The sequence below is a fragment of the Dermochelys coriacea genome, chromosome 7 (assembly GCF_009764565.3).
Source record: "Dermochelys coriacea isolate rDerCor1 chromosome 7, rDerCor1.pri.v4, whole genome shotgun sequence".
NCBI classification, from domain to species: Eukaryota; Metazoa; Chordata; order Testudines; family Dermochelyidae; genus Dermochelys; species Dermochelys coriacea.
In genome coordinates this window covers 32,090,976-32,118,234 of record NC_050074.1, presented here as the reverse complement: position 1 = coordinate 32,118,234, position 27,259 = coordinate 32,090,976, and the positions used below count along the sequence as shown (strand labels likewise).

General features: G+C 43.7%; 1 protein-coding gene across 5 annotated transcripts; it reads left to right on the top strand.

Annotated features, from left to right (window-relative positions):
* The first annotated feature begins 2,176 nt into the window (after positions 1–2,176).
* CDC42EP2 (CDC42 effector protein 2) lies at positions 2,177–24,759 on the top strand. 5 transcript variants are annotated; one of them, XM_043519763.1, is made up of 3 exons: positions 2,177–2,429; positions 19,988–20,087; positions 23,067–24,759. In XM_043519763.1, exon 3 carries the CDS (start codon positions 23,687–23,689, stop codon positions 24,404–24,406), a length of 720 nt encoding a protein of 239 aa, XP_043375698.1. In that variant the 5' UTR covers positions 2,177–2,429; positions 19,988–20,087; positions 23,067–23,686; the 3' UTR covers positions 24,407–24,759. The 5 variants fall into 5 exon arrangements, with proteins under 5 accessions (XP_043375698.1, XP_038267720.1, XP_043375697.1 ...); XM_038411792.2 differs by lacking the exon at positions 19,988–20,087 and having other exon boundaries at positions 2,177–2,409; positions 23,065–24,759; XM_043519762.1 differs by lacking the exon at positions 19,988–20,087 and having other exon boundaries at positions 23,065–24,759.
* The last annotated feature ends 2,500 nt before the right edge of the window (positions 24,760–27,259 follow it).

The following is a 27,259-nucleotide window of genomic DNA, read 5'->3' as shown; positions in this document are numbered from 1 at the left end:
GAGACTGAAAGAGCTCAATGTGTTTAGTTTATCAAAAAGAGATTGAGAAGTGGCTTGATTACAGTATTTCAGAGGGAGAAAACACCAGGGGCTTCTTAGCCTAGTGGAGAAAGGCAGAACAAGAGAAAATGGCTGGAAGCTGACGCCAAACAAATTCAAATTAGGCACAAATTTTTCCCAGCGTGGGTGATTAACCATTGGAACAAACTCCCAGGGGCAGTTGGGGATTCTCCCTCTCTTGAGTGTCTGCAAATCCAGACTGGATGTCTTCCTGGAAGATGCCAAAGCCTAACACAAATTGTGCTTTCGTCAAAAACATTACTGGGCTCAATGCAGGGGTGAGTAAAATTGAATGGCCTGTGATGTATAGGAGGTCAGACTTAAACTCTGTGAATCTATGAAAATTCTAGTGTAGATGATACATGTTACGTTTTCTGTCCGGTTCGAGTTCTTATACTCCATCCATTTTGTGCACCTCTGCTTTCCTGTAATACCCTAAAGTGTTGTTGGCTGAGAACATTCTGCTTAAAATATATGGAGTCAGATCCTCAGCTATTGTAGATCAGCCACCATTGGCCTGATTTATAATTTACATCAACTAAGGATCTGGTCCAGAGAGTTTTAATCTCACAAGAGTCCCTTTTAGGCCTAGTTCTACACACAAAGCTGCACCACTTTAAATGGGTGCAACACCACCACACCTTCAGTTAAATCAGTGCATCTCTTTATATAGATTAAACCCTTTAATTCTAATGAAGATGGAGATACAATAAGAGTTTTTAATATAAATAAATATCCAGTCTATTTGCAGCAGGGGTTGGCAAAGGCTCAACTGAAACACAATCTTGTGAGCAGCTTGTCCAATGAAAGTTGGCTGAGAAGTTACAGAGATGTCATGCTGCAGGCATACTGATTTATATTTTTTATTTAGATGGATGACTAATTTGCTTAGCTCTGTGCACTGGATCCCTAAAGAATCCATGCACTTTGGGTCTGCTCCAAAGCCCATTGAAGTTAATGGAAAGACTCAGCAGGCATGTTGGGTCAGGCACTTTATGCATAAACCATACACGATGCTCTCTGAGAATCAACGCCCTTTATGCTGAGGCAATTTGTTCACTGAGAGAGCATGCATTATGTTGAAAAACTCTTGTGATTTGATCATGAGTCTTGTGATTTTGGTGTTTTCCCTAAAGCCACAGCTACTGGAATCAAGAGAATGCATGAGAATCTCAGCTTCAATTTAAAAAAAAAAAAAAAAAAAGTATGTTTCTAGCCCTAATGGCTGCAGAGAGAAGTTGAAACACATGTAATGAGAGTATCCCAAAGATTCAGAACCCAGAAGGCAAATTAAAAGAAATGACAATTAATTAATTTTAAAAATAATCTCATAATTTTCAAGACAATCTCATGATTTGAGGGTCCTGGCTCATAATTTCTGAACACCTAAGTGATTTAGGAGCAGAAGTTCTACTGAATGGCAATGGGACTGTTTCTCAATTACTTAGGGGCTTTTGAAAATTCCATCTTTTATGCACAATCCATGCATTTTATACACAGGAAATCCATAATTTTATGTAGTTTAGGCACAAGGAAAATCTTTTCTCTTAATTCCCAGGGAATCTGCATTTTATGCATAAATCATGCATTTTATGTACAGAGAATCCATGTATTTTGGGTAGAATTTTCAAAAGCATGTAAATCACTTAGCATCAAAGTCCTATTGAATGTCAAAAGGATATGTGCTCCTAAGTCACTTAGGTGCCTTTGAAAATTTTATCTTTTATCTGGGGATATTATGCACACAGTGTCCATGCATTTTATGCACTGAAGATCTATGGATATTATGCACAGATAAGCCATGCATTTAAGACATAAGGAAAACTCTCCTAAAATCACAGGGAATCCATACATTTAATGTACCAAGCATCCTGCATTTTATGCACAATCAGTCCTCTTTTGCCCCCGAGGATCTGGTAATGTTATGCATGCAGAGGACACCTCCCTCTGAAAGTTTAGGAAAGAGGATTGCAAGTTTCATATATAAAAAAAGTCTGCCCCTGTTTGTAGCCCCTCCTGAAAAGGATGCCCAAGGCCTCCCCTAAAATGTTACATCAGTCTAACTGCGAGCCGTGGAGCACAGCGAAAGAGCAGGCTGGGACTGGCTGGCTTGTGCACTTGACCTAGGGAGGAGTTTGCATGCTATTTCTCTGGCTAGCTACATTGTAGCTTTAGCATTGGCTCTCTCGGGAGCAGGGAGGAGGGAGCAGCCCTCGCTGAATACATTGCCCGCAGCGCGCAGTGTATTGGCTTAAGAAGCACCAGGGTGGGGAACAAGGGAAGGAAGAACCCGCTGCAGCTCACTGCAGCTCGGAGCAGGAGTCTCACCACCACCGCCCGGCACTGAGGGTGAGTACTGGGGAGGTGGAGTGAGTGGCTGTCGGTTTTTTGTTTTTGTTTTTGGTAGCTCTCCCAAAACTTTGAAGGATGTGTGTGTGACGGTACTTGGCAGTGCCGGCTCATACACTGCGGCAATGTCACTTGCACGGAGCCCGAGACTGGACTTTTGGAATAGCCCAAGAAGCTTTGCTGGGAATCAGGATTCTTGGGTTCTGTTCCCAGCTCTGAGAGGAAAGCGGGGGGTCAGGACACTTGGGCTCCGGTCTCACTTATGGCAGGGGAGTGTGGTCGAGTGGTTAGAGAAGAGTGGCGCTGGGAGTCAGGACTCCTGAGTTCTTTTCCCAGCTGTGGGAGGAGAGCAGGGGAGGCTAGGAGTCAGGACTCTTGGGTTTTATTCATGGCTCTGCAATGACTCCCTGTGTTATGCGGGGGGGGGGGGGGGTGGTGATAGTGGAATATTTTCTTTGCCTTGGTTTCCCTGTTTGTAAAATGGGGATAATTTCTGCTGTCAGGATGTGTGCATGAGGCCAAGAATGTTTGAGAGTTGCTTGGGTGTTCTAGAAAGAGGGCAAAGTCGTAGCTTTCCGAACCAGGAGGGCAGTGTTTTCCTGCAGTGCAAGTTGGTAGCTGCTATCACTTCTTCCTTGTCGAGGGGAGTGGGCCTGGCACTGAAATGGGATCCCTCTCCTTCTGTCTCATTCCATCTGTTAACAACCAGGGCTGATTTTCCATGGTATTTGTTTTTAAGGGAGTGAAAGCTGTAATCAGTAAAGCTTGTTAAATTGGCTCTTACTGCTTGCAACAAGAGGGGTGGAGGAAGAAATTAATTCTCTCACATTTTAAATCAAGCTGTGGTACTTAGTAACTGCCTTTTAAATTTAGAGCTGGACTTCAGGGTATCATTTACCCATCGTCTTCTATATAAAGCTCTGGTTGTCTCCCATGGGGATTTTTTTTTACACCTATGTTACATGTCTCCGTCTAGCACTATCTACATACAGCAACCTGCTTTATATAATTTTAGAAACCAGCTGTGAAGTTTATAACTATCTTTAGATTAACTTTGGCATATTGAGATGCTTGAAATAGATGTCATGTTCCAGATGGTAGGATAAAGGACTGATTCTTTCTTTTAGACATCTTGACACTGGCAGAGCAGTGTAAAGGGCCTTGGGGTAAATGAGAAGCAGGCCTTATGGATCTTTATGAGTGACACAGTATGGGGATAGCTGGAGAACCATGCAAATGTTCCACTTAGTTCCCTCTGTGTAAATCTGAAGTAATTCCATGGGGCCCTGTTTACACTTGTGTTACTGAGAGTGGAATCCACCCCAATACAAGAATATTGAAATGACCATTCGGTCCAGGATCCTGCCTCCAACATTGCCCAGTACCAGCTGCTTCACAGGAAGATGCTAGAAACCTGTAGAAGGAAATTATGGGATTATTTGACCCAAGGGGAAACTTTCTTCTCACCCTAATAGTTAGAGGTTGGTTATATCTGATTAATGATTGTCACTAGTAGGTGCCCAGTAAGACAGGGTGTTGCTAGTTTTAGGAGGACCCCTCTTCTAGAGTAATAGAATTGTAGGACTGGAAGGGACCTCAAGAGGTGATCTAGTCCAGTCCCCTGCACTCATGGCAGGACTAAGTGTCTAGACCATCCCTGACAGATGTTTGTCTAACCTACTCTTAAAAATCTCCAATGACAGAGATTCCACAACCTTCCTCGACAATTTATTCCAGTGTTTAATTAGCACGACAGGAAGTTTTTCCTAATGTCCAACCTGCAATTTAAGCCCACTGTCTCTTGTCCTTCTTGAAGTATTTATTTGTTATATCATTATTTTATTATTCTTTGTATTTCAGTAGCAACTTGAGACCCAAAAGAGGTTGGGGCCCTATTGTGCCTGTCACTGTACTGACAGATTTTGAGAAATGGCCCCTGCCCCAGAGAGCATACCATGTAAATAGACAGGACAGTCAAAAGGTAGAAGTGGAAACAGCCAAGTGGCAAAGAGGGGAAGAGCCTAGAACCCATCTCTCCTGAAACTCAGCCCCACATCCTAGCCACTAGACAGCATTACTTTGTTCAGTGTATCTTACAGTTAGACACGTTTTATGGGTTTCCCTCACCCAGTCTGAAGTTTGGGCCTAACTTCGCCCTCTTCATAGTTTTCCCCACATCCTTGGATGGTTCTTCCTCCTCTAAGGAAGATGACCATTACAGTTGCCTTCATCCTCCAACTGGCCAAGGGAAGAAAGCAGGTTCCAATGCCATTGGCGTTCTGTAACTTGGACAGCAGGAGTTGCTTGCAATGGGAATAGCTGCCAGTCCCCAGAGTCCTGAGCTTGCATTGCCTGGCTGCAAGATAGCTGAGGCTGGCATACTATGTTACTGGCTACCAACTCACCTGATGTCTTGGGCGTCCTGGAATAAATAACATTTTAAGATTGGCTTTGCTCCCAAAGCCTGCCTGCCTTGCTATACCAATCCCTCCCCAACTCCCTGGTGGGCTAATATGTTGTCTCACGGCATCTTTCTGACTAGTGATCTGCCAGGAGAAGGGTAGTTCTGAGTACTTCATCTCCCTTGTGGGACTTGCACATACATTTTGCTGTCCAACTCCTTTGTGGGCTAGACTAGCTTGGAGTCAACAGCAGGGCAAGCCAGTGAAGGGAGGAGACACAGAACAAGGGAAGAGGGATTCCAGGGTATAGGGGTGTTTTGCCACAGAGCTTTGCCTTTATGTTTTACATTGACAGGAGAATCATTTTGATAGGGTGGGCTCAAAGGATTGGTTTTAGGTTTGGTGGGGGCGGGGGTGGTGGGGAGAGAAGGGGAGGTTTACTGGATTATTGGAGGATGGGGTTGTGGGCTCTATCCATTCTACAGATAAATCTATCTTGGATATTTTTAAAACATTCCTCTGTAGGGCAAATGTTTTCCCTGGAGCACAAAGCAAATCGTTTTCTGTGGGTGGGGTGAGGGAAATGACCCTCCATGTAACTCAGAGACCTTTGTGGGGCTGGAAAGGTGAAACTTCTTTTAAGATGATCCCTGACAGATACAGCCATCTAGTGGATGTATGGGAGAACCAGGAGGATTCTCTGCTAAGGAATGTCCCTTAGCATGCTTCCAAACTCTCTGTGCTTACATGTATAAGAAAACCAGCCAGCACAAGACTTCCTGTTCCTTCAGGAGGAAAAAAGTAATGTTTTAATCTAAGGCCTTGTTTACATTGAGATGTTAGGCATTGGTGCAAGCCCCTGGTGTAGATGTGTTTTACATGATTGTAACATGATTTCCACTAGTGCAGTTTACCCTGAGGATAAGCTGCACTGGTGTAAACAGTGTCTACACAAGGAGTCAGTCTCCTTGTTGCCTTTCACCTTGTGTGGTCATTTATAGCGGTGCAAATCATTTACTGCTCTGACTTAGTAACATTTTACATACACCTTTGTTGCCTTCACTTTGACTGACGTAAATGACTCCCCAAGCTGCAGGTCAGTGGAGTTTGACTGGCCCTTGGAGTTTGGACTGCTGCTAAGATCCTAGATTCTGATCTTGGTTATGCTAGTGCAAATCAGGAGCAGCTCCAGTGAATTAATTGGTGTAACACTGTGTATGTAAGTTCAGTATGTAGACAAGGCCTTAGCCTCAGAAATTGAAGGTATTTGTGTGTATATGTGAGAGAGAGAGAGAGTGAGTGTGAGGGAGAACAGGGGGAAGGGGCGCTGATTCTCCCTTGTATGCACATCATGGAGTAACGTAATACCTGTGCAGAGTGGGTGCAAAATTCTACTGCTAGCTGCCATGGTTCACCACTGTGTTACTCCTGTTCTATATCAGTGTAATTTAACTGAAAATGGAGTCACACTGGCATAAGCCTGGGGTAATGCTGTGGCTAATCAGCCTTAGTATGAATGAGTGGAAAACTCTGATTTGGGTAGTGATATCCACTCTGCAGAAGTATAAATGACTATACAAACCACCAGGTGGGGAGAGGGCTGGAGGTAAAAGAGAATCAGGCCTAGTGGCTGGACTGAGAGTTAGGAGAACTGGGTTCTATTCCTGGCTTTGCCCTGACCTGCTGGGTGACCTTGAAGAAGTCTCTTCCCCTCTCTGTGCCTCAGTTTCCCCATCTGTAAGATGAGGATAATGATCCTGATCTCCTTTGTAAAGTTCTCTGAGATCTACAGGTGATAAGAGTTAGGGATTATCGTTCTTTTATTATTTAAGATTTTGCAAAATCAAGCTACGTGAAAAACCAAAAATGTTTCCATGATTTTTTTGGGAGGTTTAATTCCCATGCTAATAAATAAGCATTCCATTGAAGTATTTACAATGCCAACACTGGAGCACGTACCAAGGAATCAATCTCTTGCTATTACTCTGATCCCCCTACTGCTGAAGGCTCTGATCCTGCAGTAGGATGGGATGAAGAACACTGCAGACAATACTGTAAGCTCTTTGGGGCAGGAATGTCTCATTGTTCTGTTTTATTAGCACTTAGCACAATGGGGTCCTGCTGCATGACTAGGGCTCCAAGGTGCTGCTGCAATACAAATAATAATCCCTAGCACATACACAGTGCTTTTTAACAGTAGATTTCAAAGTGCTTTACAAAAGAGGGCAAAAAGAAAAGGAGTACTTGTGGCACCTTAGAGATTAACATTTATTTGAGCATAAGCTTTGGTGAGCTACAGCTCACTTCATCGGATGCATTCACATCCACTGAATGCATCCAATGAAGTTAGCTGTAGCTCACGAAAGCTTATGCTCAAATAAATTTGTTAGTCTTTAAGCCACAAGTACTCCTTTTCTTTTTGCAAATTCAGACTAACACGGCTGCTACTCTGAAAAGCGGGCAGAATCATTATCACCATTTTACAGATGGGGGAACTAAGGCACAGAGAGGGGAAGTGACATGCCCAATGTCACCCAGCAAAGCAGTAGCAGAACCAGGAGTTGAATCCAGGACTCCTAGGTCCTAATCCAGTGCTTTATCCACTAGACCACATTGCCTCTCCCTTACTAAATGTGAATGAATTTTAGCCCGGCACTACTTCTGGGAGGGAGGTAAAGGGAGTGCCTTATTCAAGGCCATCTGCTGAGTTGGTGGCGTAGCGGGGAGTAGAATCCAGCTGTCTTGAGTTCCAGCTCACACAGCAGTATTACACATTGACTTCAGTGGTGTTAACTGTTGATTTATCCTGATGTGAGATCACAACTGGGCCCCCAGTACTTTTGCTGCAGGAGCATCCTTCCTATCCTGTAGGCCATAAAAGTCTTGTAGTAAGACCCCTGCCTCTTCTTTATTTCTGTGTCCAGTAGAACCAAGTATCTGGATAGCTGGAATTGCACCAGAACCTGGTCCCCACCCAACTCCAGATGGTCCATCTGACCCTCTTACTGACCGTGAGGCACATTTTCCAGATCGTTCTTTCTCTTTATTTTTTCCATCTCTCTCTACAGCTGAATCTCATTTCATAGGTTTGGGGAGGGAACTCCTGAAGTGTGATCAAGAAGATGTGGGTTCTATTCCCAGCTCTGTGCTGACTTGCTTTGGCACGTTCCCCTCACTATGCCTCAGTTTCCCCTCCTACCCTTTGTCTGTCTTGCCTGTTTAGATTATAAACTCTTTGGAATAGGGACTGTCTCTTACTATGGCCAGCTTTACGCTAGAAACTTTTGCCAGTACAGTAATGTCGGTTAGGAGTGTGATTTCCCCTCTCCCCAGGTTATTTCATTAATTGGTGTAAACTATACCAGCAAAAGCACACTTGCCAGTATAAGCTGCATCTACATTAGGAAGGTTTGCTGGCATAACTGTATTTGTATCGCTATCCAGGCAAACCTTTTCAAGTGTAGACTAGGCCTTCATATCTGTGCAGTGCCTAGTACAATTATTGTCTATTATTTGTATTATCAGAGTGACCAGGAAACCCGGTCATGGACCAGGACCCCCATTGTGCTAGATGCTGTACAAACACAGAACAGAAAGTTGGTCTCTACCCCAAGGTGCTTAGATCTAATACAAGAGACAACAGATGGATACAGGCAGATGGGGGAATACAAGAAAATGATGACACAATGTTGGTGAGCATGATAGATAGGCAGTGATCTCAGCATAATAATGGCCTGACTGTTCTCAAGTTGTTTGTAGGCCTCACAGCAAAGGAGAGATTTGAGGAGGGGTTTGAAGTTGACAGTGAGGTGGCTTTGTGGCTGTTTATGGGGAGCTCCTCCCAAACATGAGAGGCAACATGGGAGAAAGTACAAAGGGGCTTGTTTGAAAATGTAACACGTGGGTAATGCAGGCTTGCACCATGGGCCAATCAGAGGTGAGCATTGACAGTTCAACAGCAGATGGGACATGATAAATAGGGTAGGTTAGGGATTGACCGGGAAGGGCCATGAAAATGAATAGAAGCAGCTTATGCTTTATGCAGTGGAGGTATTCAAAGGGAGGGGTGAACTGTTAAAGTGACAGGCTAGGAAAACGATCTTTTCAGCCGTATTCTTTACAACCATGGGGCCCTAATTCCAGTTGGGGTCTCTTGGCAGTATAGTCATAAAAATAGTTAATAACCATCTGTGATGTAACCTTTGTTTGGTTTGTCTAGACTAGTAGGGACTGATTCTCATTTACACTAAAGACCCTTTACACCACTCTGATAAAGTGAAGGGACCCTAAAGTGAATCAAAGGGATCCTTTTACACTGCCAGAGCCTTATTAGTGTAAATGAGAATTGGCTTGATCTTGCATCGTTACATCATTGGGAACTTTACCAACTATTTCAATTGACACAGCATCACAATACTAACCACTGCCCCTTGAATAGCCAAAGTGCCATGTGCGTCAGCTCTCTCAGGGGAGGGCCTCAGTCACAGGATGCCTTTGTTTAGGAGGCTGGGGGGGCGGGCATTGAGGCCATTGAATCTCTGATGGGAGGGTAAATGCATCCGATGAAGTGAGCTGTAGCTCATGAAAGCTTATGCTCAAATAAATTTGTTAGTCTCTAAGGTGCCACAAGTACTCCTTTTCTTGATGGGAGGGGTTTCTTTTAGCCTCTCAGAGCAGGTGCTGCAAGGAGCCGTTAAACTGAACCTCTAAGGCTGCCCCAGGAAGGAAAGACACGAAAGGGAAATGGTTTGCCAGTAACAGGCACAAACAGGGCTAGGCTGCTATTTTTATAAAGAAAAGGGTGGGTGCATATTACAGAGAGGAATATGATGTCATTCCCTGTGCGGGTGGGGGGGTGGTTCCAGAGATGCTCTCTGTTTTGTTACAATAGCCATTGAAAGACAGAGTTCTAATCTGATCATGTTAATGTTTCAGGGTGGAATCTTTAAAGGAGTTCAAGGAAGTTAGGTTCCTTAGGCTCCTTTAAAAATCCCAGTCTAAATGATTGCCTGTGTGCAGCCATGTTGGGCTGGAGGTTTCATTTCTGATATTATCCAGTAATAAAACACACAGTTTTATATATACCTTTCCCTCTCCTTACTAAAACAGACTAGGACTGGTGACCCTATAATAATAATAATAATAATTAATAATTAATTAATACCTCGCTCTGACAGAGCTCTTCATCCAGATGTCTCAAAGTGCATCAGTATCATTCTCATTTTACAGATAGGGAAACCGAGGCTTGGGAGGTCACTTGCCCAAGGTTACCCAGCAGGCCAGTGGCAGAGCCAGGAATTGAACTTAGGTTCCATCAGTCCCAGTCTTCCTATAACATAACTATTAACTGTACAGTCCTGCCAGTGACAACCATAGTAGCAGCAGGAGGTGATCAGATGTTGCATGTTCTATTCCTTCTCCCCTTCTCTTGGGAGTCCAATCTCAGTAACAAATCAGCATTTTTGCTTAGCAAATCGAGTTCTGCAAAGTTTGTTTGTTTCTGTTGTTGCTGTTCCTTTCTCACCTAGTGTTGCTCAACTGGGCAGCATGCAGTTATATGGACTGTATTGTGCAGAGCATGGGACAGAAAATGGAAATTAGATCATTATTGAGTGACAGCAGGTTCATTTGTTGAGGGCTTATTCTGGTCATTTGACTGAGTGGGGATTTTTTGTTATTTTTTTAGGAATGAGATTTTCAAAAGCAGCTCCCCGCCAATCCGCCCCCACCTCTGCCAGCTACATCTTAGAAGGATCTTCGTATGTAAATCGTTCCAGAGATCAGTCTTATCTAATACTAAAAATTGGCACTCACTAGGCCTGACTGATTTCACTTGTGGTGCTGTAAATCAGGAATAACACCACTGAAGTCAGTGAAGTTGCTTTGGTGTAAAACTGTGAGATCAGAATCAGGCCCCATATATAACTCCAATGACTTCAGTGGAGCCACTCCTTATTTACATCAATGTAAATTAGGTCAAAAGCAGGCCAATAATGGGTCTTATTTTACAGAAGGGGAAACTGAGGCACACAAACAATTTGCTCCTCAGAAGGAGTTCTTCTCACAGCTTCAGGCTCTCAGGGCTGTGCTTGGACAGTGCCTCTGCCATTATTCCAGAATAAGAGATATGCCTAATGGGTGGACGAGAGCTGCAGCCACTGTAAATTGACACAGCTCCATTAAAGTTAATGCAGCTATATGGATTGAGGATCTGCCCCTGTGCTTTTAAGGTAAGTGAAGTCTTGGGGGGAAAACTGCATGCAAATCCCAACTCCTGATACAGCCATGCACACTGCTCCAATAGTACTGTTGCTCCTTTTTGACCCAAACAGCTAGTCAAAGTTTTAGGGCCCTTGGGGATGTTCCAGTTGGTAGTAGAAATTGATGGAGTCTGGTATTTTCTTTGATACAGTTTTGTTTATTTACAAAGAATGGACAAAGTCATGAGTCTCTGACTCCAGAAAGAACCAAATAGCAGGAAACAGCTTCCTTTGCTCACAGCACCAAGAGCAAGCTTTTCAGCCTGCTCCCCTGACCCCAAAACTTCTCCCCAGGTTTCTTCCAGAGACAGCCACACACACTTTCAGCTGCTCCTTTAGACTTTCTCTCTCTCTGTGGGTATGTCTACACTGCAAGCGCTACAGTAGCACAACTGCAACACTCCAGCTATACTACTGTGGTGACGTAATATAGACAGACACTTGGTAGAGCAATGGAAGGGGTTTTTCCATGGCTGCAGTAGCAGTAAATCCACCCCCTGGAGAAGCAGTAGCAAGGCTGACAGATTTCAGAGTAGCAGCCGTGTTAGTCTATATTCACAAAAAGAAAAGGAGTACTTGTGGCACCTTAGAGACTAACACGTTTATTTGAGCATAAGCTTTCGTGAGCTACAGCTCACTTCATTGGATGCATTCAGTGGAAAATATAGTGGGGAGATTTATATTCATAGAGAACATGAAACAATGGGTGTTACCATACACACTGTAACCAGAGTGATCACTTAAGGTGAGCTATTACTAGCGGGGGGAGTGAGGGGGGACGGACACGACCTTTTGTAGTGATAATCAAGGTGGGCCATTTCCAGCAGCTGACAGGAATGTCTGAGGAACAGTGGGGGGGTGGGGTGGGGATAAACATGGGGAAATAGTTTTACTTTGTGTAATGACCCATCCACTCCCAGTCTCTATTCAAGCCTAAGTTAATTGTATCCAGTTTTCAAATTAATTCCAATTCAGTCGCCTCTCATTGGAGTCTGTTTTTGAAGTTTTTTTTTTGTTGAAGTATTGCCACTTTTAGGTCTGTAATCGAGTGACCGGAGAGATTGAAGTGTTCTCCAACTGGTTTTTGACAGAATTCTTCCGTGGACCTAGCGGTGTCTATGCTGGGGCTTCAGTTGTCTTAACTATGTTTCTCGGGGGGGGGGGAGGGGGGAGGTGAACTTTTCACAGCCCTGGGCAACATAGGTAGGTCGACCTAAGTTTTAGGTGTAGACCTAAAAAGGCCTCTATCTTTCCCAGTTTTTGTATTTGGCCTCCCCCACAACCCCCTACACCAAAATAATACTCAGCCAAAAGCCTCTGGGCAGGTTCACAATTCACACATTTCTTTTGTCTTAGGTGGGGGTTTTACCTCAACCCAAAACAAGGTTTCACCCAGTCCATAACAATACCTGCTCCTAGGTTTGCTCTTTGCTCCAGTGAAGCCTTTAATGGTGGCACTTAAGAACCCATCCCAAACAGAAATAATTTTTTTAAAATACATTTAAAATGATACAAGGTTAACTATTTACACATATACCGTATCTTTCTGTTGAGATGGTTTCCCATCACCAGCTCAAAACAATTTTATTCCCACCCAAATCCCTGTGGGGCTTTTCTCTCCCTGGATTGCCTTTCAGTGTTCTTCTGAGGTTCGCAAAAAGAAAAGGAGTACTTGTGGCACCTTAGAGACTAACAAATTTATTAGAGGTTGTTTCTGTGGAATTCAATGGCTGAGGCAGAGCCTGGCAATTTTGTTCTAATGGGGAATTCACCTCTGTAACAACTTTTCCAGCTTCAATTTCCACAGCTCCATTCTCAGATTCAGGGGGTAGCCAAGCTGAAATTCGGTCTGCGATATCTTCTCAGATGGATAACTTCTGGGCTTACTCCGGGGATCTAACTGTATCATGGACACCACTTCATTTATTTGTGTTAAGACTGCATATGGTCCCTCCAAAAATTCATCCAGTTTAGGGCTTCTATCCTTCTTCCTTCAATGATTGTTGTGCCAGACCACACGTCTCTTCTTTTAAAAGTTTCTGCATATGCCTTTTTATCATAGAGCCTTTTCATTTTTTCAGAGGCCTCAAATTTTCCCTAGGAAAGGTGTGAACTTTTTCAATTTTGGGTTGTAGGCTTTCCACACAGTCCAAATGGTTCAAATCCCTTTGTTCCACTTCAGAAAGCCACTCCATACAAGAAGTTGCTTTAGCTCCTGCCCAAACGTGAGGCCTGCAGGGTACACTTTATACTCTCATTGTCTGCTGTTCTATAAGGGCTTGAAATGCTACAGTGGCGCAGCTGCAGCAGGTAGCATTTCAAGTGTAGACATCATTTATGCTGATGGGAGGATTTCTTGTGTTTGATGTAGGTGGTAGCTAGGTTGATGGAAGAATTTTTCTGTTGACCTACTGCTGTCTATTGTTTTCAAACTTTTTTTCTGGCCACCCAGTTGAAGAAAATTGTTGATGCCCACAACCCAACTGAGCTGGGGCAGAGGGGTTAGGGGTGTGGGAGGGGCTCAGGGCTGGGGCAGAGGGTTGGGGTACAGGGGTGAGGGGTGAGGGGTGTGGCTGGAAATGAGGGGTTCAGGGTGTGGAGGGGACTCTGGGGTGGGGCAGGGGATTGGGGTGCAGGAGGGGGTCAGGCCTCTGGGGTAGAGGTGCAGGCTCTGGGATGGGGCAAGGGATGAGGAGTTTGGGGTGCAGGAGGAGGCTCTAGGTTTGAGGGGGGCTCAGGGCTGGGGCAGAGGATTGGGGCACAGGCTTACCTCTGGCAGCTCCCAGTCAACAGTGCAACTGGGGTGCAGAGGCAGGCTTCCCGCCTATCCTGGTACCACCGCTTGTGCTGCGCCCCAGAAGCAGCCAGCAGCCAGTCCAATTCCTAGGCAGAGGCGTGCAAGTGGCTCTGCGTGGCTCTCGTCCGCAGGCACCACCTCCCCAGCTACTGACCAGTGGGAGTGCGGAGCTGGTGCTCGGGGCGGGGGCAGCTCGTGTAGCCCCATGGCGCCTCCGCCAAGGAGCCGGACCTGCTGCTGGCCGCTTCTGGGGCACAGCACAGTGTCGGAACAGGTAGGGACTAGCCTGCCTTAGCTGAGCAGCACCTCCGACAGGACTTTTAACAGCCTGGTTGGCCAAAACCTACTGAAGCTTTCCACCATCCCATCAGATTGTAGGTGTGAGTTTTGTGAATGTCTAGAATCTCACAAACCCATTGAAACACTTTGGATTCAAAGTCTCTCCCTTGATCTGTGTGTACTCACCCAAGACTGCAGATCTGGTGAAGAATTCATTCATTAGGATCCCTGCTATTGTCACAGTCTCTTAATTTTTTTTATTGGGTAAGCCTTAGACCTTTTGTGAAGTAGTCCATTAGCTAATAGCCACGAGTAGGTATTGATTGTCAGCCTCTGTCTCAGGCAAGGGTCCCAAGAACATAAATGTCAATGCACTCCATTGGTGTCCCCTCAAGATACTACTGCAAAGGGGTTCTCCCTGTTTTAGGGGGACCATCTTCGCAATGCAAAGAGCACATTTCTTGCACCAACTGTCTTGGCTGCTTTTTACCCATTTGAACTTGTCCCTTAATTTGTCTAAGTTTTTTGCAACCCCAAAATGTCCTACAGTTATACGATCATGACATAACTTTAGGACCTCCTTTTTCAGTGGACCAATACCCATCACCTTCTGGTTTCTCCCATCACCTTTAAAATATTTATTTTTTAAATTCCAAGCTTTCCCACTGTGACCAGAAAGCTTTTACTGTGAGAAGACACTACATTCTAGGGTGGATACATTTTCCAGTTGATTTTCCAATACGCCCTATCCTGTATCAGGATAGTCTTGGGAAAGTTTTTAGTTGCTCTGGAGTCCATTTCTGCTACCCCTTTCCTCAGTCTTTTGGTGGATGAACCAGGCACACCGGCATTTCTGCGAATTAGACTAGAGGAAGGGTCTGGAGGCACTCCCCTTCCCTTGAGCAGCTAATTCCTTGCTCTCCTACTTGGGGCAGTGTTTGCAATTAGCCTCGCAAGAGACCTGTCTGGACAAGGCATCAGCATTAACATGCTTATGGCCAGGCCTCTGTGTGATTGTGAAATTGTAGCACTGCAGTTTCTCCAACCCCTGGCAAGCTGTCCCTCAAGATTCCTGAATCTAAAGAGCCATTGCAGGTCTGTCCTAACCATAATATTCCTCACATACAAATAGTGATGAAAAATGTTCTATAGATTTAACCACAGCTAGGAGTTATTTTTGGATGGTGCAATAATTTCTCTCAGGAGAACTTAGTATAGTAAAAGTCTAAGCTACCACCCTCTCAAGACCTTGTGTTCTTTTATCAGAACTGACCCCAATCTGTAAGCACTAGCGTCCAGTATGAAAGGGGTTTTGAATCATGAGTGGGCCAAGACAGGAGTAGTCACAAGAGCCTTTGTCAACTCTGAAAATGCTACATCATACTCTGCTGACCAGTGAAGCGGTTTCCCTTTCTCACCCAACCTGTGCAGGGGTTTTGCAATATTGGCAAATCCACAAATAAACCTTCGGTAACAGGAGCGGAATTCTGTAAAACACTGCACATCTGAGAGTGTGTGGGGAATTGGCCAGCTCTGTACAGCCTCAGTTTTCTTTTTGTCAGTGGAAATTTCCCCCTCGCTAATTGTGTGCCCACTGCACACTCACCAACTTTCATGCTGTAAATAAGCATCCTGACTTTCACAATAAGCCAAAAATCAAGCTAATCCCATTTCAAAACAAGGCCAATCCCAACACTCTATGTAACTAGATCCCTCCAGTGTGCAGTTGGGGACTGCGGTAGGCCCATTGTGCACCCCTGAATCTCTCCCCCCCTTGCCCCTGCTTGCTGGGAGCCGATCAAAAAAAAGGAAGCAACAAGCTACAAGCCAAACAAGCAAAAAGCTACAAGCCAAAAACTAGCCAACAAGCAACTCACAAGCCAATAAAGCCAAAAACAAGCCCAATTTCTGTGTTTTTTTTTTTGCAGGTTTGGCATGTCTGGCCCACTGCAGATTACCTCTTTTTGGAACAACTCACATTTCTTTGGGTTAAGTTTCAAATTGGCCACCTTCAGCTTATCACAGACCATTTGTAAATATTTTAGTTCCTGCTCAACTATTTAAGCATGCACCAGCATATTATCTAGGTATAATAGACAGGCTGAGAGGGCAACCCACATAATACCTCTCCATTAGCCTCGCATTGCACAAACCGAAAGCCACCACTTTTAAGTGCCACAAGCCTGGTCCTGCAGTGAAAACAGTTTCCTCCCTCTCTTTTGGATACACTTTCACTTGCCATACCCACTTTTTACGGGATCCAGGTTATCATTTAATTTTCTACAGTCCACACAGAATCTGGTGCTGCCATCCTTTTCTTAACCAGAACTATGGGTGAGCCCCAACAACTGGTTGAAGGCTTGATATGCCTTCCATTCCTGATACCTTTTCTCAATGTCCTGTAGTGCCTCTTGCCTTTTAGCCTCTGGTAACCAGTGAGATGGCTGTTTAATGGGTTTGTTTCCCTCAGTATCAATCTTGTGTTGGACCAGTAAAACCTATATCTTTGTTGGATAAGGAGACAATTCGTAATTTCTAACCAGAAAGTCTTAAGCCATGTCTATGCTACTGGCTAAACTGGCACTGCTGCGATAGATGCAGCAGTGCCGGTTTAGCAGGTCTAGTGAAGACACTCTAAGTCAATGGAAGAGCGCTCTCCCCTCCACATTTGTACTCCACCTCCCTAAGAGGTGGAAGCTATGTTGATGGGAGAGCATCACCTATCGACATAGTGCAGTGTAGTCACCACTGTAAATTGACCTATTATATTGACTTCAGTTATGTAATTTACGTAACTGAACTAGCATAACTTATATCGACTTACAGCATTAGTGTAGACCAGCCCTTAGATAGTTCTGCTGTTCCCTGTGTAAGTGTACAGCACTGTGCTGGAACAAGTCCAACTCTGGGAGCTCACTTTCCCCCTTGTAGTTTTCTTCTATAACAGTGTTTATCAGATACCCACCTCACATTTCGCAACTGCAGCGCCTTTTCTAACTATTTGCTGTTTGTCAGAGACATTCAGCAAAGGAAATGGAATCAGTTCTTGTTTCAGAACTACAAGTACTTTAGGAGCCAAGATTCCCCAGAGAATGCACATCACAGATCCTATACACCAGTGGTTCCCAAACTTGTTCCGCCGCTTGTGCAGGGAAAGCCCCTGGCGGGCCGGGCCGGTTTGTTTACCTGCCGCATCCACAGGTTCGGCCGATCACGGCTCCGAGTGGCTGCGGTTCGCTGCTCCAGGCCAATGGGAGCTGCTGGAAGCAGCGGCCAGTACGTCCCTTGGCCCATGCCACTTGCAGCAGTTCCCATTGGCCTGGAGCAGTGAACCGCGGCCACTGGGAGTCGCAATCAGCTGAACCTGCGGATGCGGCAGGTAAACAAACCAGCCCGGCCTGCCAGGGGCTTTCCCTGCACAAGTGGCGGAACAAGTTTGGGAACCATCGCTATACACACTCAATAGCCAAACTCCCATTAGATCTGGGCAGCTAAACAAAAACTGGGGCTGATCCTTGTACCACTAAGCTTTTCCCCTTCAGCTTAATGTCCCCCCATTTCTCAAACTAGGAGAGAGGCTTTCACTAGACACTTGTAAAAAGAAAAGGAGTACTTGTGGCACCTTAGAGACTAACAAATTTATGAGAGCATAAGCTTTCGTGAGCTACAGCTCACTTCATCGGATGCATTTGGTGGAAAAAACAGAGGAAAGATTTATATACACACACACACAGAGAACATGAAACAATGGGTTTATCATACACACTGTAAGGAGAGTGATCACTTAAGATAAGCCATCACCAACAGCAGGGGGGGGAAGGAGGAAAACCTTTCATGGTGACAAGCAAGGTAGGCTAATTCCAGCAGTTAACAAGAATATCAGAGGAACAGTGGGGGGTGGGGTGGGAGGGAGAAATACCATGGGGAAATAGTTTTACTTTGTGTAATGACTCATCCATTCCCAGTCTCTATTCAAGCCTAAGTTAATTGTATCCTTTCCACAATTAATTGAAATCATTTCCACCATGATTTCAACAATTTCCATCCCACCATCAACCTCAGCCTGGACCAGTCCACACAAGAGATCCACTTCCTGGACACTACGGTGCTAATAAGCGATGGTCACATAAACACCACCCTATATCGGAAACCTACTGACCGCTATTCCTACCTACATGCCTCTAGCTTTCATCCAGATCATACCACTCGATCCATTGTCTACAGCCAAGCGCTACGATATAACCGCATTTGCTCCAACCCCTCAGACAGAGACAAACACCTACAAGATCTCTATCATGCATTCCTACAACTACAATACCCACCTGCTGAAGTGAAGAAACAGATTGACAGAGCCAGAAGAGTACCCAGAAGTCACCTACTACAGGACAGGCCCAACAAAGAAAACAACAGAACGCCACTAGCCATCACCTTCAGCCCCCAACTAAAACCTCTCCAACGCATCATCAAGGATCTACAACCTATCCTGAAGGACGAGCCATCGCTCTCTCAGATCTTGGGAGACAGACCAGTCCTTGCTTACAGACAGCCCCCCCAATCTGAAGCAAATACTCACCAGCAACCACACACCACACAACAGAACCACTAACCCAGGAACCTATCCTTGCAACAAAGCCCGTTGCCAACTCTGCCCACATATCTATTCAGGGGATACCATCATAGGGCCTAATCACATCAGCCACACTATCAGAGGCTCGTTCACCTGCGCATCTACCAATGTGATATATGCCATCATGTGCCAGCAATGCCCCTCTGCCATGTACATTGGCCAAACTGGACAGTCTCTACGTAAAAGAATGAATGGACACAAATCAGACGTCAAGAATTATAACATTCAAAAACCAGTTGGAGAATACTTCAATCTCTCTGGTCACTCGATCACAGACCTAAGAGTGGCTATCCTTCAACAAAAAAGCTTCAAAAACAGACTCCAACGAGAGACTGCTGAATTGGAATTAATTTGCAAACTGGATACAATTAACTTAGGCTTGAATAGAGACTGGGAATGGATGAGTCATTACACAAAGTAAAACTATTTCCCCATGGTATTTCTCCCTCCCACCCCACCCCCCACTGTTCCTCTGATATTCTTAGGTTTCAGAGTAGCAGCCGTGTTAGTCTGTATTCGCAAAAAGAAAAGGAGTACTTTTGGCACCTTAGAGACTAACAACTTACATCGGATGCATCCGATGAAGTGAGCTGTAGCTCACGAAAGCTTATGCTCTAATAAATTTGTTAGTCTCTAAGGTGCCACAAGTACTCCTTTTCTTTTTGCGAATACAGACTAACACGGCTGCTACTCTGAAACTAGACACTTGTAACATTCTGTCTTGGCCTTCCTTAAATGTATAACAGTCCTTCTTTTTGTGGCTAGTTTTGTCAAAGTAACAGCATTTAACTGAATGGTTTTCCTTTCCTTTTTAAAATTATTGCCAATTTCCCTTGTACAAACAATATTTATCATTTGTTCCAATCATTTAATATGGTCATGATCCGGATTAGAATCCCCCTTTCCATCATATATATTACACACAGAATTGTAGTTACAAGGCTCAAGGTCATCAGCGTCCATCTTCCTCACTAATAGCTGCTTCCTCTTCAAGGTTCAAGTTCTGTAGCAAATTCCACAGCCTCTCAGAATGACTTTGATCCCCTTTCGCTGATACTGATCTGCAAGTCAGGTCCAGCTGAGCATCTACACATTGATCCATTGCCCATCCATCCTGGAAGGTCTTTGTGGTATCCGGATATGCCAGGAACATAAGTCTTTGAGGTTCTCTGCTAGTTCAAGTGGGGTTTCTTCTTTCCTTTTTTTTTCCTAGATCTTAGCTGTGCCCTGGCTAGCTCAGATTGATGGCTGACTCCAGACTGCATGTTAAGGGCTTGTACCAGGTCTGGATAACTCCATCTCTTTTCTGGGGGGTTAGTTCTGCAGCACTATCAGAGCTGGGTCACTCAAGTTGGATGCTAGTAACCCCCCTTTCTGTCCATCTCACAGCACTGATTTGAGCTAGAATGTTGAATTGAGCTAAATAAGCCTCCCAGGGAGTTTCCCCCTCAAAGATTTTGCATCACTGGAGCTGGCCCCTCCGGGACTTTGTGGGTTACAAACTGGGTAGATAACTGTTGTAAATGTCTGGTCTTACCAAAGTCCTCTGGCTGGCTCAATGATCTGTGACCCTTTGATTTTCTTTTGGAAGTGAATTTTCAGCTCCTAGTCCTTGCTGCTGCTTATCTCTGTTAGCATGTTTCAAGTTGGTTAAAACTTGCCTGGTCTCCACTATTTAATGGACAAAACTTCTGGTCTAGGGCACTGAGGTTGCTGGTCACCTCTTTGACCTGTCTTGTCATTCTAGCCTAGAGCTTTGTAGCTGGACTTCCCAACCTGTCTGAACATAAGGGGTTGTTGCTCCCACACTGATTTGACCCCTACCTGAAAATCAACCCTCTGCCCTTTCTGAAATCTTCCAGATGCTGTTTTACTTTCTGTTTCAGAGTAGCAGCCGTGTTAGTCTGTATTCACAAAAAAGAAAAAGAGTCTCTAAGGTGCCACACGTACTAACAAATTTATTTGAGCATAAGCTTTCGTGAGCTACAGCTCACTTCATCGGATGCATTCGGTGGAAAAAAACTTTCTGTTGTGAAGCTTCAAAGTTGTGAAGCTGTTGGAAGCTTCAGATCAAAACCACCTTTGATTTCTGCAAGCCTCGCAATCATTTGCTCCATAGGAAGGAATGGAAGGAATACCAGCACACAATTTTTCTCCGTGAAGACTGGATCCCACTCTTGACCTCAGTGTTGCCCCTTTTTGACCTGAGCAGGTAGCCAAAATTTTAAGACCCTGGGGATGTTCCAGTTGGAAGTAGAAATTGATGGAGTCTAGTATTTTCTTTAATGCAGTTTTGTTGATTTATAAAGAATGGACAAAGTCCTGAGACTCTGAACCCAGAAGAAATCAAATAGCAGGAAACAGCTTCCTTTGCTCACAGCACTAAGAGCATGCTTTTCAGCCTGCTCCCCTGACCAAAAACTTCTCCCCAGGTTTCTTTCAGCTGCTCCTTTAGGCTCTCTCTGACTTCCTCAGTTTTTCTGTTCTGCCTTCCTCCCTCACTCCCCCACCCCTCAAAAAGAATAATCGGCCAAAAGCCCTCGGGTGGGTTCATACACTTTTTGTTTTAGGTGGAGGTTTTAACTCAATCTATAACAAAGTTCCACCCAGCTCATAACAATGCTAATACTTGAAATGTTACAGTGAGAAAAGCTGTCCCACAGGGAATCCTGCTTAATTCATTTAGCACAGACTGACATTTAAAAACCATCCTGAATTGCAAAAAGCTCTTGAGTTTTTAATAAATTGATATGCGCTGGCGACTCCCCCTCTCATTACTGCAGGGTGTGCACATCACATAGCTTCCCCTTTACCTTTGGCACAAAGTTATTTTTTTTTAAATGTGGTTTTGCAGAGTTTTTGGGGGCTTTAAAATAGAAGGTAAGACAAACTCCCAGAGTCCAAACAGAGCTTTCAGACCGTTGCCTTGCATTTGTTTTTAAGTGGCTGCGAATGGAACACTGCAAATGTGGTTCACTTTGGAATGCTGAGTGACTCTCTTGCAAAATTCATCATGGCTTGGGATTGTCTGGAGGAGGAAGAACTGGCCTGCAGTATCTCAGCTGCTTGGCAGATACTCTTCTTTTCTTTCCAAAAGTGCTGAGTATACTGAGCAAAGAGGTCGGCTTGCTCTGAATAGTTGGGTATTTGACTGGAGTGTAAACAGGCCTGTGGTCAATAGTATTTTATGTTTCTTCAGTTGTTTACATTATGGTAGTGCCTAAAGGCCTCAACTGAGAGCAGAGGCTCATTGTGCAATGTGCTGTGGACATGCAGCAATAGGCATTTCCTTCCTTGAAGAGCTCATAATATTTGTCTTCAAAGAACTTTACATGCATGAACTATTTAACTTGCCCAACACCGCTGTGACTTAGGGCAGTGTTGTTATGGTTCCTATTTTATAGTTTAGGGAAGCTGAGGCACAGAGAGGTGAAGAGATTCATCCAAGGTTATGCAGGGAGAGTCAGTACCAGAGCCAAGAATCCAGGAATTCCTGTCTCCCAGTCCTGTAGTTGTGTTGTATCTTTCTTTCAAGTGGTAAGAGCAGTAACTGGTTAGTTGTCATTCATCCATCTGAAAGATGTATGAGGAGATGGGAAGCTTTTTGAAACTTAGGAACATAAATATTGTCCTACTAGGTCAGTCTAGTGAATCCATCCAACTCAGTATTCCCACACTTCATGCTTTATCAGACCAGTGGGCCTATGTAGTCCAATATCCTCACCTCCTTCCATCAAATTAACAGTCCATTTAGCACGGTACTCCCACCACTTTGCTATGTCAGCTCAGATCAATGACTGACCAGTATCCAGCACCAGATGCATCAAAGGTGTAAATTCCACATAATAGGCAATTCTGCAGGAGCATACTTATGGGGGAAGGGTGGAATTTTCAAAAGCACCTATGTGGAAGCTCCTAAATCACTTAGGAAAGTCTCACTTGATGTTTCTTCCCAACCCCAGGCACTTAGTGCTTGGTTTAAGACATGAAGGTTGGTCTAATTTACAATTATTTATCCTCACTAGCATAACTATGGATTATATTCTTGTTTGCATAAATGGCTGTTTTTTTGGTATCCTCTGATCTCTATGACTCATGCTTACACTTTGACTTGTGGAACTCAGTGCCAATCATGGAAAAGCAGAATTAATTTCAAAAGCAATGATAATTTTAAAGGTTACGAGTGCTCCTTGAAATACATATTGAACTTCTCCAGTACAATTAAAAACGACTGATCTTGACTAAGATTAAAAACAAACTAACCTTTTTTTTTATTAATCTGTTTTATAGAGTGTTTGACTGAAAGTGTTGTAAAACCTGGATTATGAATGGCAGAGTCAGGGAATGGAAGTTCATATTCCTCTGCTGAGTTGACAAGTTTCATCTTCAAGAAAATTTAGAACAGAACAAATTGACTTGTGAAGCCGTGTGTTCCTAATCTCAGCCTCCACTGGGAACATGTCACTTGTCCAACTTCTTAACACGTCTGCATTCAGCCTCATCAAATACGAATCACCCTGGATTTAATACATTTTGTTGATTCCGACATTAAGAGTTTAAGCTGATTTTTCTAAGGCAACCGATTTACTGATGGACTTTCAAAAGACATCACAAGTGCCTGGAATGAATTATTTGGGTCACTTTGTTATCTGTGACGTATCCAACAAACTTTAGAAAGAGAAACTGTGAGTGGCTGGAATTAATTCCCTGAAACATTTTGACAGTGAGAACTTTCCCCCCACATGTTAGTACTCCATTTCCAAACATCTCTTTATAAAAAAATGGCAGAAAACATTTAGATTATTTTTAAACCTGTTTTTTAGGATCCAAAAAGATACCCTCATCTGAGGGATTATTTTGATGGACTTCGCCAGGCCAGCTCTGAATAGTAAAGGCTTTAGTAATCGGCAAGATGTCCACTAAGGTCCCAATCTACCTGAAAAGAGGCAGTAGGAAGGGCAAGAAGGAAAAACTCAGAGATATCCTTTCTTCTGATATGATCAGCCCCCCCTTGGGAGACTTCAGACACACTATTCACATAGGGAGTGGTGGGGAGAATGATATGTTTGGGGATATTTCTTTCTTGCAAGGGAAATTCCACCTTCTACCAAGGACTGAAGGTAGCCTGGATTCTGATAGGGGCAGCCACTGTGGAGTGCCATTTGAGTTCTCAAGGACTGCTACTATTTCTGGTCATGAGCAACCATTTTCTGAAGCCCCCTCGCCCCTCTTAAAGAATGCCATCTCGCTTCCTGTCATTGGGGGTCCACAGGCTCTAATGTTGCCCTCTACTCAGGCCCCACCAAAGCCACCAAGGCTACACCTTGATGACAAAGTTCAACCAGCTCTTCAAGGCAAGGAAGCTGTGGCAGAACTGACTTCATCCAAGGACAGCAGGACTTCTGAACCTATCCCTCATCTCTGCAGCCCCAATGAGCTGTTTGCCATCCCTCAGAATGGGTTTGTTGAAGAGAAAAATAAGGAGGAGTCCTTTATGTCCCATGCTGGTTCCCTGCTCTCCCTCCACGTGGATCTGGGACCTTCTATCTTGGAGGATGTCCTTCAGGTCATGGATAAACACCAAGCTGGGAAAACGATACAAGATTCTGGCAGGCAAGAAATCCTGACATGAAAACTAAAGGGACTTCCGTGGGGAAAGACTTTAAAATGTAGTGTTTTGTAGATAAGAATTTTCCCCCCAATGTGGAATGTGGTTAACTGGGCCAGCTTGAATTAGTGAATTTTATCCTGTGTGGAATCCCAATTGTGCATCTCATAGTAATAGGGTATTAAGCTTTTAGGAGCGTGTTGCTTACTTTCCACATTGCCCAATGTTTTTTTTTATGTTGCTTGCTGCAGGCCTTTGAATGCTGCTCAGTACTGAAAAATGTATGAAACGAAGATAAATTCAGCAGCAGCAATAAATTGCCACTTAGTAATAAGACTTCTAACTTTACTGACCTGAATAAATTTTAAGGGATATGACTTTTTTTAAAAGGACTGTGTCATTTTAAACTATTTGTAGTGAGTGTGGTGTGAATGAGGCTGTGGAATATCAAGAGTTTAATTCAAAAGGATCCTGGTTCAGATAGAGAGACTATTTTACACAGAACTTTGTTAAAGTAGAGCCTGTGAGAGATGCCATATTGCTGAGGTCCTTGTTAAAGGAAAAAAAAGATGTAGACTGGAATATAACCACATATATTAAGGGGATTTCTCATTAGCATTGTAATCAAGATTCACTGTCCACGTTAGTCATGTAACTCACCTGCAGATGTAGTACAACTCAATCAAGTTGACCCTTGCTATTCTAAATCAAACTTTTCAGAGTAGCAGCCGTGTTAGTCTGTATTCGCAAAAAGAAAAGGAGTACTTGTGGCACCTTAGAGACTAACAAATTTATTAGAGCATAAGCTTTCGTAGCTCACGAAAGCTTATGCTCTAATAAATTTGTTAGTCTCTAAGGTGCCACAAGTACTCCTTTTCTTTTTGCTAAATCAAACTGTTTTCCTATCTGTATTTACTGTTTGAAAACCTGACCACTTGCTGTTTGCCAGATAACTTGAATTGTCAAATGGACTGTAAGCAATTTTTTTTAACCTCTTAATTGGATTTTTAAAAGAACCTGCCACTTTACTAGTAAAGCAACTAGGAAAAAAACCCATTTGGTTTTGATGATGATCCTTTTTTATAAAAAAAACTAGGAGTAAAATTTAGCGGACTGTATATTTTAGCAGACACAGGCATTCAATGGTTGGAAGTTTGAAGTCATACTTCAAGCTGGAAATCAGATGAAACTTTTCAACAGCAAGGATAATTAACCACTGGAACAGATTATTAAGGGATGTGGTAAATTCTCCATCACTTGGAGTCTACAAACTGAGGGACACTCTAATTTAACCACAAATTGTTGAGCTTGATGCAGGAATTTGTGGGGACACTTTTTAGCCTGTGTTATGCAGAATGATGATGGTCCCTTCTGGCCTTAAAACTGATGGAAATCTAAATTCTGCTGGCATTAGAACTGCAGAAATAACCAAGACAACAGATGGTTCCATTTGCTCAAGTGGGTCATATTTTCAAAGTTGCCTAAAAGATTTGGACTCCCAATTCCCATTAAAATTCCCTAGGTGGTTTTTAAATGTCAGCCCTTGGTCTTATATTATTTATAATACTTTAGTACCTAGGTAGGAACTCCAGTCTATCTCAGTAATTCTGTGTCACTCATCATTAATGAACTTTATCCTCATAGCACTCCTGTGATGTAGGGGAACATTGTCCCCATTTTATAGCTGGAGGAACTGAGGCAAGGGATAGCTCAATGGGCAGATTTTTAAAGGCATTTAAATTCCTTGTGCAAGGTCACACAGGGAATCCAGGGCTAAGCCAGAAATTGAACCTAACACTCCAGAGTCCCAGTCTAGTAGCCATTCTTCCACCCAATCAAATATCAAGGTCCCATGGTGCTAGGTATTATACAGACATTTTAATATAGAAGACCACTTCTGCCTCCACAATCTTACTATGTAAGTACTGGATAGGACACACAACTGAGTGGGTAGAGAGGATGAGGGAATAATAAAAGAAACAGCATGAAGCAGAGAAATAGTAGTCTCCACTCGTCACTAACCTAAACAGTGTTAGACAAGAATGATTTGTAGGTGTCATGGCAGAGGTAGGATATAAGGAGGGACTTAAAAGACTGCTCAGCTAATCTCTGGGGGATGTCTTGTTGGAACAATATGGAATAATTCAGATTTGCATAATTTTTTGGGGCTAGGATTGTAAAAAGACTCTGCTGGAGTTGGACACCCAAATCCATCAGAAATTTAATAGGAATTGGGTGCCTGACTCCCTTAAAATCTTTTCAAATGCCCAGACTTGGGGTATGAGAGAGGACATAGTATAAGCACCTAGCAGATCCCTTTGACTCCAGGGTTCTAGTTCCGTCTCTGGGAGGGGAATGTTTAATGCTTAGGGGAGGGAACTGGGAGTCGAGACTCTTGGGTTCTATTCCCAGCTCTGGGAGGAGGATGTTGTCTTGTGCTTAGAAGCAGTGAGGACCCAGGACTCAGCAGTGTTCCTAGCTCTACCACTGATTTACTGTGTCACAACTCTCTCTTCCTCAGTTTCCCCATCTATAAAATAGTGATAAAAAAATTCCTTCCCTTCGTCACACAGATATCAAGGTTTGATGTATGTAAAGTATATAAGAACCCACTGGCTTAAAGGCAGTAATTAAATTCAAAGCATCATCATTCATGGACATTTCTGGCAGCTTCAGTTCACCGTTTAAGATGTGTACCCTTAAGGAATTAAGGTGCACTGACCTTCTGTTCCTCCCTCCACATCAGAATATGTTTTTCCTACAACATCTCAACGTCACTGATTTGCTGTTTGGTACAGAGTGTATCATTTTGTTTAATCTTTTCTAAAGGGAAATAAATAATGACTCATTAAACTAACAAGCTCTCATCTTGTCACT